The 11482-nt window shown below is 44.7% G+C and overlaps 1 protein-coding gene across 1 annotated transcript in view; it reads left to right on the top strand.

Annotated features, from left to right (window-relative positions):
• Nucleotides 1-666: 666 nt before the first annotated feature.
• The window catches only part of LOC105564921 (transcription factor SOX-13), a 41596-nt gene continuing 30780 nt past the window's right edge, over nucleotides 667-11482 (top strand). Inside the window, exons 1-2 of the mRNA XM_012017699.1 lie at nucleotides 667-1394; nucleotides 7931-8162. Coding sequence (XP_011873089.1) covers nucleotides 667-1394; nucleotides 7931-8162 — 960 coding nt within the window. The remainder of the gene's footprint in view (nucleotides 1395-7930; nucleotides 8163-11482) is intronic.

The raw sequence follows: 11482 nt of genomic DNA, 5'->3' as shown, positions 1-11482 counted from the left end.
CGACTAATGGGATCTCGTTCGATTAATGGAGAGATCGTTGCGACGCACCCGCGCAACAATATAATTCCCGCCCGATAATTGCGCGCCTCGCGTCCAGTTACGTAACTTACGTTCGTCCACTTGTCCGCGCACCGATATCGGCGACGACATCGTTGCCGCCGAGCCAGCAGACGGCCGATCGATCGCGCGATTTGGATTTAGATTTGGTAATTTGTAGACGGAAATGAATGGACGAACTTGGGCTAGTCCGTGTCTAAATTAACTCCGCGCCAGATGGCAGATAGTTTAGACGTCGCGCCTGCCGGGGGCGACTGGGTGACGTAAGGAGCGACGTCGTTTCGTCGCTCGCTCGTACAGTCCTCCACCTGAGGATGCTGAAATTGAACCCTCTACCAGTCTTTCGTGCTGCCAAGAAACTGGATAAACCGCAGTAATCAACATAACATAAATGAGCTCTGCGACATTTTAGATGATCATTTTACGATGCGATAAGAAAAAAAAAATGCGAGCCGTATCATCAAGCACATAGAGAAGATTTCCTCCCCCGCTCTTCCTCCATGATACACATCCCAATTGAGTACGCCGACGCAAGAAAAAAAAAAGAGAAAGCAAAAAGACCAAAAAATACTCAGCAGTCCCCCGTTACGCTTGTGTTGCAGACTGAGGATGTCCTCAAAGAGGAAGTCGCCACCAACGAAGCTATCGGAGGGCGGGGGCGGTACGGGTACAGTGGCAGGCGCCAACGAAGAGGAGGAGGACACTACCTCGCCGGTGGCCGGTTCCGGTGGCGAGGCAGCCGTCGTCGGTGAGGAGGGTGCCGCCACCCCCGTCGACATCGAGGAGTGCTATTCCCATCAGAGAGGCGGCGAGTGCGAGTCGTCCGGCTGTTCGTCGCCGGCGACTACAAGCGAGCCGGATCTACGCGACTCGCCGTCGCCCTCGTTGAATTCCTTGCGGACGGCCAAGCGACAGAGGCTGCTGTTCCTGTCGAGCCAAGAGACCATCGCACCGTACCACCCTCATCATCACCATCACCACCATCACCATCATCATCATCACCATACGAACACGTCGTCGTCGTCGGGCGGTGCACTGGAACCGGCGAGCTCCTCGGAGTGCGGCTCGCCACCCACCCTCCTCTCCGTTGACCCCTATTACCCTCATCCCCATCACAACAATAACAACAATACCGTCACGCAGAACAACAACAATAACAACAACAATAACGGCAGTGGTACCACCACTGCAGGCAGTAAAAGATCCATGGACGACGTTCTCAAAAGACTAACGTGCAAGATGAACAGCGAATCCCTGTCTATCCAGGATGATACTACCAATACCAGGCGGACGTCGCCGCCTCTCTCTTCCACGCCAACCGGTCACAATGCACATAGGTTAGTCCAGGTGATATCAAATATTGAGCTAAAGGACTAGGACGGCCGAAACTTTATTTCTTTCTATTTTATATTGTCTGAATGAGACAATCTAAAAAGACTTCATTGTCTGATCATCAAATGATAAACGGAGGAAGAAAGTAGATTCGATAGCTCTTCTTAGACGTGTGCGAGTCAAGGATTTTTTCATGTTCAATCTAATCGAATTTTATTTCTTTTCCCGAATCAAACTGAATCGACACAGTTTCATTCGAATCGAAGCGAATTGAATTGTTGAAATATAATTTTTAATTAACAATATAATTATTATTACAGAATTTTAACTCGTAGATAATGAGAATATTTTGATGTGGAAAAATAATATTGATTGATAATATCAATTTATTTTAAGGTAAATATTTAAATACTTAATATAAAATTAATAAAATATACCTTATTATAATGCCGTTGTAACTGAAACAATCAGGCGAAAAATCATAGATAAATTATTAAATTGCTCTAATGTAGTATCCGATTATACACGTAGTAATTGAAGTAAAATAATATCTATATTTCGTTATTTTATTATCAATAATACTCTTTGGTTTGAATCCAAAAGTAAAAACTGATCACATTCTAGTTACTTGATCGCTCAGTGAGCGGTTGTTGCACTGAATGCACCTACTGGGTGTACTATTAACATGTACTATTTTGTTGATTAACGGGAAGTATGATTTTATAAGATTGATAATATATATGATTCATATTTCAATCATTTAGACTTGAAAAATTTTAATAGTTAAAATTTAAATTATAAAAATTCAAATTAACAAGTTCAAATTAATTCGAGTCGTATTCAAACTTCGCGCATTTCTAGCTCTTTCATCATATTTTGAAAAGTAAACGCGAATAATTCACGTATTTGTTAATAATTTTCTATTTTATTAAAATCTAGCGCTTGTCAAAAAGATATCCTCGTTGTTGAAGATTTATAACAAAGTTGTGTACGCCTAGTGAATGAATGATATCCAAATTTGAAGCATAAATTTAACGATACCTAGATATTTGACTTACATAGACTTACAATATTAGGCACTGTTTATAAACGTGTATCTGAGGAATGCCAATGCCATTCTCGGGAAACGATCTCAATACGTTGTCTACTGTTTGCTAGTCGACTTACTTGTGTGTCTCGTCATTGTATTACGGTACGATATTATTCAATTAATACCGAATCATGAGTGTTTTATAAAACTTGCTAGTTGATCTGTGCGATTTTGTGATTATTACACACGATTGTGTTATACGTCATTTAACTACTGTTGTTGATCAATTCGCATTCTTGGACTTCTACCTCCCACAACTCCCAGGGTGATTTGCATTTGCATTACTGTGGTACGCTGTTATGATTGAATCAAGTTTACGTAGAAATATCATTTGATGTTTTCACATTCATTTTTATTCCATTGAGTACGAAAGGCAAGATCGCAGCTACTTTTGAAGTTTCGGTGTTCTTCACGCCCGGCCTTTATAATTGTCATTTTGAACCCTCCTCCGTTTAATATCGATCTGATTGCCATTGACTCGGTCAGGAAATATCCTGCAAATAACAGGAAATAAGAGCAGCGTGCCGTTTGAGAACTCCTTCCAATTTTCCGGATTATTTAGACTACGTTACGATTCGTGTAATCCGTGCAACGTATCTCGATAGGCGATTCTTACGCAACTTGTGTATGTTAATTATTCGATACCGTGTTCGATCGACATTGTAACAGTGCACTACTCTGTTGCAATATCTGCCTCATAATGCGCCACCGTGTCGCCGAGGTTATCGTATCTCTCCCACTTTACATAACTGATTAATATAATATAATGGTAAATCAGAGGCGGATGTGGCTTTTTGCAACTTTATTACGAATGCCTGTAATTTTTGCTTTCGCAATTTAACGCCGACTGTAATCGAAGCGTATACAAATACGTATTTGAATTTAAACTTGATTGTATAACGAGGAGTTAATAGGCGAACGCAATTATGAATTGTTGTTTATCAATGCCAGACAAATTAACATGATATAGTTATTGCACATAATGACAATAACATTTTCCGCTTATAGAGCTTGTAGTGCTTGCAGCGTTTCGAAACGTAGCAAGTTTTATTTGGGCAACTTCAATGTAGTTTTAGTTAAATAAATTTAGGTTTTATAAAAAAGCTTTTTTCCCATGAAAGCCGGGTGCTCAAATGGAATTCTTAGGAAGGGGAACTTTAGAATTTAGCTCGTAACGTTATCGATATTCTTCGAGCGCAGCTTACGATGTGATATTTCACGTTCTCCATCATCCGATGTTATCGCCGGAAATTAAGGCGGCAGCTATAATTTTGTTTTCTGAAAGAAAAGACCACTGTGTCGTTTCTTGCCTCAACATTCTCAAGGCCCGGTATCTCGGATATAGTAACACGCAACTAACGATCGGGCGGGGCCTAAAAGAGACTATTGTCCCGAAACCATAAGGCCAACCTAGCGGTCTCTTGAAACGAATCTCTATTACCGTACAGTCAGTTGACAATGAGCAGTAACCCAAGAACGGAAAGTATAGCACAAAAGATAACTCGAAACAATTATTGCAAAATGAGAGATTTCCAAAATTTACTTTCAATTTCGATGTAACATACTCTGAAATGCTTTTAAGTTAATTGAGAATTTTATTGTGTTACAGCTTTCTGTAATGCATCAATCTACAATATAATCTAATCTTGTAACATAGCTGCTGAAAGATTATCCAAACTTGAGTAGATAAGCACTAATTTATACTCACATTCTTAATAATTATGCCTCTGCTTGAGTTGCGCTCGCGCGGAAAGGCATTCTGTTATTTTACTGAACTATGTCCATTCCCATAATTATAATCCGTACTAATTGTTGATCGGTTAGCACACCCTCCCTTGATAGAGGCTTAGTTTTTGTTGTAATTCTGCAACAATATAACAACTTGCGATTTTCAATTTCGTGTATGATACATTTCCGTGAGATAATCCGTGGGACAGCGATATTTACATAACTGATATATACTTTTTGAAACGATTATTGTGCGTCAATAATAATCGCTCTAGATAATCAGCTCTGAAATGAATTCATTCGTGTTTGCATAATTTTTTTCTCCATTCTGTAAATTGTTCACACAAAGGCGAGAATATCGAGTATAAACTAGGTTTACACGTGACTAATTACGATTTTGCGTCATATAAGATGGTACGATAGCGCTATTATAATACCATAAAATTACACTTTAGCGTTTCCATGTTATTATTCCGCAGTACACTATGACGCGCATCATGTTGATCGAGTGATATTAAAGTTAGGAATTGCTGACGAAGCGTTTATGCAAACGTGGCACAATCGTGATCAAATTGTTATGAATTTCCTCTGTCTGGTCTCTGTCTTATCTTTTTCCAATCATAAAACTCGTTATTATTGACACAAAAAGTACAGCGAGTCGCATGTCCAGTCCGCCGTTACGACAACAACGGACTCGCGCGAAATAGCACCTGGCAAAATTATACGGCGTGCGGGCAACAATAGAATAGCAGAAATCTCTGCAAAAAGTCTCATCCCTCGAGCTAGATGTGTAACGCAATGTCTCTACATTGACGTGGAGTCATTGAAAGTAAACGAGTGAACTTGGCAGCGCGGAGAAGCGGTAGCGCAGAACTGTGCCAGTCTGCTGCCCACATCGAACGGACGGCTGGCCAAGATTCTTCAAAAATTCAGCCAACAGTACAACGTGCACTTACGTTGACGTACACCTTCTTTTTGGAGCACGTTCAATTTGACTTCGCGTACATCGAAATAGCATGGATTCGATTTAAAAATATACGCGGCCAATACTCACCAAATCGTTATCACGGTGCAGCATCGGAATAACATTTACTAGCGAGCGCGTACGTGCTTAAATTCACGGCCAGGATAATTCTACCAATTTATTCTTATCGACAAGATTAACAATTCAATTCGTTCGCGGAAGTAATTCCGATGTTTCTCAAGGATTAGAAGACTCGGCGCGGCTCCGAGCTACTTCGAATTTGTGCAAATTCGCACATGGACATCCCGCAGGACGTACAAACGACTGTAACAACATTGTTACATAAAACGTCTCGGATCCGTGCATCATATATGCACTACTGACGTATCGCGCGCGAATCGTATTATGAGCGCGCACGGGTATTCGGAGATGCGAGTGACTAGCGAGTAGAGTTATAGGATGGACGAAAATATCGGGCATATACATTAGCTCTCGACTATTCTAAATATAGTGGGTATTGGATAAAAACTCGTGGAATAACCGCTGCATTATGGACCGGCGATAACTCCGATACGTAAAAATGATATTTCTGATGCCGCAGGGATTAACGACGTCAGCAAAAATTTTTGTCGACGGTCAGCTAAAATAGCGTAACGCTATTCAAATGGTCGACTTGAGTCACAAAAATATGGGATAATCCTTTTAACAAATACGAATTTAGAGATATGGCAGTTGCGTTATTAAATTTGCTAATTTTACCCGACAGTTCGCCAAGTCATAGACGCTTCTATCTCGCGGTAGAAGCCAGAGATAAACGATTGATAGACGCGTAAACAGCTTGGCAGTTTTTATATTTCAAGATAATGGGTTAGTAACAAATTGATGACATCGATCGTTACACTTAATTAACTGACGTCTAATTAACAAAACTATTTAAATATCAGCTGTAGTTTTGATGAAACGCTACACTATAAATACAAGGGGTCTTCCACGACGATCCTGCGCGCGAGTCTCTGATGATGATGAAAAAGAAAAAATGCGAAAAGATCCCTTTATTCTCATTGATTTCATCTACGATCCATATGCCATCAATTTATCATACGTTCTCTCGTCCGTTGGCCCGCGTAGACAAGAGCGAGTTGTGTACGCAGAGAGTAGCACAAAAGAGACGAGGCGACCATTTATCTTGGCTCGCACATGAAATTAAACCCTTCGAATATCTTAGCGCGCGATAATAATAACAGGAGGCAGTGCTTCTTATTTTTAAAACCGTTGAGCGCGAACGAAATCTGTCGCCGAGCCCACGCCATCATTATCACGCTAAAGAAAGTTCGCGCGAAATTAAGGCCTTTCGCGATACCGGATGCACACTTTCGCTGGCTGCCGACTGAACAAGATAGACTTAGACACTCGGGAAATATTCAAATATCATAGTCCGTTTAACTTTAGCAGCGAAGTTAAATAGACTGCGAATCCGTGATTTATATTTCGCGAGTCCGAAGCTGTGCGCGAGTAGAAAAATATTTTATTTTGTATCTTATACATTTTTCCGCCCTAAAATACGCGGCACGGTTCGTTCTCTCGTATCGAAGAAGGCGTATAAAATGACATGATATTAGAACACTCTGACTTTTAACCAGAGCGTATCTACTGCTCTGGAACAATTGAGACAGTCAAGCTGACGTTGAAAATCTGAAAATATGAGATAAACGACGGTTGCCTGTTGTACAAACCAGAGGAAAAGCTACGTACGCGCGTGACTTGACGTACTCGGGGCGGTTTAAGCGCTTGTGCCGCATGTCATTCGCGTACACCGTAATGTAACTTTAATCGTTGACCCTGTAACGTGTTACGAAGAAGCGGCGGCGGACGATGCTGGCCTATATTTTTCGCAGCGTAAGCTTCCTCATTGTCAACATCGTCACCCTCGTCTTTCTCGCTCGCGCAGGCCTTTGTCCGACCGGTGGTCTCCCAAGCGTCGCACAATGCGACCTGTATCACTTATTCGCGGACCATTTTCTCCGACATAAAGGAGCAGAATCTCGAGGCCGGTTCTGGGCGGGTGCTCGAGGGCCGGGGGAGAATTGATGGCACCGGGGTACCCCATCACGGACGCAAACACTCGCCCTGTCGTGATTGCGCGGCCGCGACTCATTTATTATTCACCTGGCTTCCAGCATCGCGTACGCGACCACCTACCATCTGGTTTCAACCTAATGCGCTGGAGGCTATCTTTCTCCTTCTCACCCGGCGTTCCAGGAACGTCTTTGCCATCGACGGATATTCCCGACCGATATCTATTCCTTTCTCTTTTTCGCGTGGAAAGAAAAATTGCAACGCTCGTTCAATTGACGCGTGCAGTAATAATTTATTATTCACAATCAGTTACAAAGTTGTTAATCAAGATTGCCGATAATGGACGACTATTTATTATCGATGATTGACGTAGACGCAAGAATCGGCTTCTATTTCGCGTTAGGAAAATTAAAACCACAAGTTTGTTTTTCTCCCTTCCGATTTCTATCTGCCGTTGGTAACTTTAAGTATTGGCGAATTGTTTTCTCGATGCTAATTGGTAATTGCTCAATTGACGAGTACGAAAATATAGGATATAGATACAAGATCTATTTTCTCTGGAATCCGTATATGTTTCCTTATGCATTTATCGTACCTGTTGTACAATTGTACTTTTCTATTCTGTCTCCGCCGTTCATCTCTCTTGGACGAGACTGATCGAGATTGAATCGCATGTGTTGCAGTTGCAGTGGAAGCACGACAACCACCACCGTGGCGAATAACGTCGTACTCACACCTCCGGATGCCGGAAGGATACCAACCACGGAGACGCACGTAGATCAAGACGGTGTGGCGGCCTTTCAAAGGATCCTCTGCGCCGACACTTTCGTCGAGAAGGAGCGCCGGCTCTCCGAGATGATCCTGCAGCTGCAGTTGCTTAGGGAACGTTTGGTCCAACAGCAGGACCCATCGAAGGTAAGCAGTCTTCTGCAGCGCACACGTCGGCATAGAAAGCAGTTGTACTTACAAATATCGTATTTTTACAACGATCCGTACTGGCGAAGAAATATATTTCAAAAGATATTTAAGACGATCCTTAAATATAAAAATTGACTGCGAACAAGCCTTGCTGTGCACTCAGTGCGCGCTAGCGCAAAGCAACCGCTGTTAATCACGGATTAAAGTGCAGGAGGACGCAAACAGACGATGTAACATTGTAAAAAGGATTCAATTTTGAAGCTTCGGATACTAAATCACGCGAAGTGGGGAAACGGGAGATGCGAGCGATACAATTGTCGCCGTTATACACAAATTACGATAACAATAAAACGCGATATCGCGGTTTCACTATCATTAAGCAAGTTACGCAATTCGATCGACTTGCCTAATTACGCCATATCGTGCGGGATATCGTTTACGACGGGGGGGGGGGGGGAAAGAGAGAAAAATATAATACGTGCCGCGTGGCCGTGACGAAACGGGGAATGACGGCTGAAGCTGTATCTCAATACAAATCGCCGGCCGGCGGCGCGCTGATTGACGAGGGAAAGTGCATCGATTACCGCGGAATCGTAATTACGCGGTTGAATCGCGGTCGTGCGGATATCTCGCGGGCGACGATAGAAAACCGAGAAACCCGGGGTTCCGTCGACGCGCGCGATGGCCGGTACGCGCCGTTACAGCCCAGCTTTAAACGCGTTTCCGTTTTAAAAGGACGGCACTCTCGCGCGACTCCGACGACTCGTCCGGCGAGGATCGCGAGAATAATTCATAATGCGCCTCTCCGCGGACGGCGTAAAAATTGTGCGTTCGCGTTCCTACCCGCGCCATCGGAATGTTAAGCCGTATTCTTCCGCTTGAAAAGCATCTCCCCGCGATGTACCTGACAATAACGTCGGGCCCTCTCTCTCTCCGTGATATTACCGTACTAATAGCGGCGGGCCCGTTGCACATCCGCGAGTAACAGTACACCTTTGATGCCGGCGCATCACGCCAGGCCGCGCGATCCGCGAGCGCGCCGCACGTCGGGCGCGAACGTTCGGCGCACAATGAGATCTCATTGAAATCGCCCCGGCCTGCGTATCGGATTCGATAACCGCGTCGAGATTAGTATCGCCTTCCGTCTCGCGGCGATGACTCGATACTTGGCGCAGCGCGGCCTCGAAAAGCGCGGGTCATCGCGTGGCTGCGGCGAGACGCGGCCACGCCGCCCGCCGCTCGGAGGAATCGCGGGAGACCGGAGGAACCTGTCTGCCCGCAAAAATGCGAGCGCGTGCAGATAATGCCCCGACGTGTATTACCGTTATTATGCCAGTCATTTACGTGCGGTGGAAACGATGTTTCTTCCCCCGATGTCCCGCTAAATTCGCCCGCCGGCGCAATTCTACGAATGCATTCGCGTAAATATCCGTCATGTGCGCGCGGCAGGTAGAGGCCGATGCGCCCGAGTATTAATATTCGGGATTCGGGGAGAGCGCGGTAACAACGTCCGTCGCGGCGTAAACAACGACCTCGAGAGATCCCGGAGACGAGTCGCTGACACATTTTCAATTACATCGATTTTGTATTTAATTATATGCATGCGAGAAGAGAAACGCACACACAAAATTCAGACGATAAATGCCCCGCGGGGACGTTCGATTTTTAAAGCGCCCGGCTATTTTCCAGCTACAAATTTGCAATCGCACACGCACGCGAGTGTCAACAATTCTTTATGCGAAATGTAGTTTATTTAAAATTAAAAAGTTTATGTTAAGCGAAAGTTTACATATTAACTTTTACATTAGCAAATTACTCGGTAAATGAAGCGTAATAACTAAATTTGAAATTATAATTTTGCTCTCCTGCGTATTCAAAAAAACAGTCGTGAAATGGCACACGCTCGTCAGCGTGCGGTATTTATTTAAAAAGGAGGGAATATTTTCTAGAATCCGTTGATGACATCCCGCTTTTGCACTTGAGAAATCTGAGTAGTCAATAGCGTGAGATTATTTCCATAACATTTGCAAACGGTTTGCGTGCAGGAACGCGGTTAGTGTCGTTAGATAATTAGACCCAGGACTGTGAGGGACAGGAATCGGGAGTCGTTACGATCGTCCGCAATTGCACCAATAATTGAAATCCGCGGTCGGAGAGACGCGTAACTACCGGCAATAACGTTTTGACGATAACGAGAGAGGAAAGACAAGGAAAGTGTCCATCTGCGCGACAAAAACCAATTCCCCGTGTCTCGGCATTTCCTGTTGGAGTTACACTTTAATCGTTACGTGCGAGGAGTCGTTCAGGTTTCACTTCACCCTTAAACGCCCTATACTTTTCTAGCATTCTCATCATTTTGTTTCCGAATGACTGCTTAAGGAATCTTTGAAAACATTTTGTTCTATTCTTTACTAATTTGACCTATAGATAAAGGGCTCGAAACAATCCCTTGGGAAATAAGAGCCCAATTTGATCCTCCATGTCCAAGCCAAGCCGTGCGTTCTCAGTTCGAACTTCGTAAGGATCGAGAAGTCGCTTTGCGCATGTGAGAGCAAAGATCTAAAGTGGAAAAATGTTCTGTGTCAATCTGCAAATTTTCCGTTCAATGATTTGAATCGGCGTGCCCGATAAACCGGTCGTGCGGCAGCTGAAATGTCAGGTTACGCCGGTAAAAGTGTTGGGTGGTCCGGTGGTGTCGCTGGAAAATGTCCAACGGGCGAGAGCCCGGCGCGACTCCGCGAGGACGTCTCGGACGCGGTCCTCCAGGGTGGAGAACGCTCTGTCGTCCGCCATTTCATCGGCGCGGAGTGAAAACGCGTTTGTCGGCGGCGTTTGCGCGCCGGGCGCCTCGAGTTAGCCCGACGTTAAAGCGGAAATGCAACGACGGCGCCGCCACTAGGGGGGGGGAGGGGAGGGGGTTGCGGAGATAGGGGCAGAAGAGAAGCGCGCAGAGAAAGCTGGGCAGGGCGGCAGGGAGAGGAAGGAGAGATTAGGAGCGGGCGTACGAGGTAGATAGGAGCGAGAGCGCGCGAGAAAGAGGTAGGTGGAGTAAAAAGGCGGCGAGAGAGATAGAGCGAGAGACGAGAAAACGTAGGAGGAAGGCGGTAGTCTCGATGCTCTCCTCCTCTTGGATCGCGGAGGGCGTATAGTAATGTTCGAGTTGGCAGACTCGGGGTCGAGTGGGGGGAGGGTCTCTCCCTCCGTCTATCTGTCTATCTGTCTCTCTCCCTCTCTCTTCCTCGTCCTCCCCCTCCCCCCCGGCGTGTCTCTCTCTCTCTCTCTCTCTCTCTCTCTCTCTCTCTCTCTCTCTCTCTCTC

The sequence above is a fragment of the Vollenhovia emeryi genome, unplaced genomic scaffold (assembly GCF_000949405.1).
Source record: "Vollenhovia emeryi isolate VEMERY1.0 unplaced genomic scaffold, V.emery_V1.0 DF939158.1, whole genome shotgun sequence".
Taxonomy (NCBI): Eukaryota; Metazoa; Arthropoda; class Insecta; order Hymenoptera; family Formicidae; genus Vollenhovia; species Vollenhovia emeryi.
Note: the sequence above shows the minus strand (reverse complement) of the source record. Positions and strands in the feature narration are given on the sequence as shown.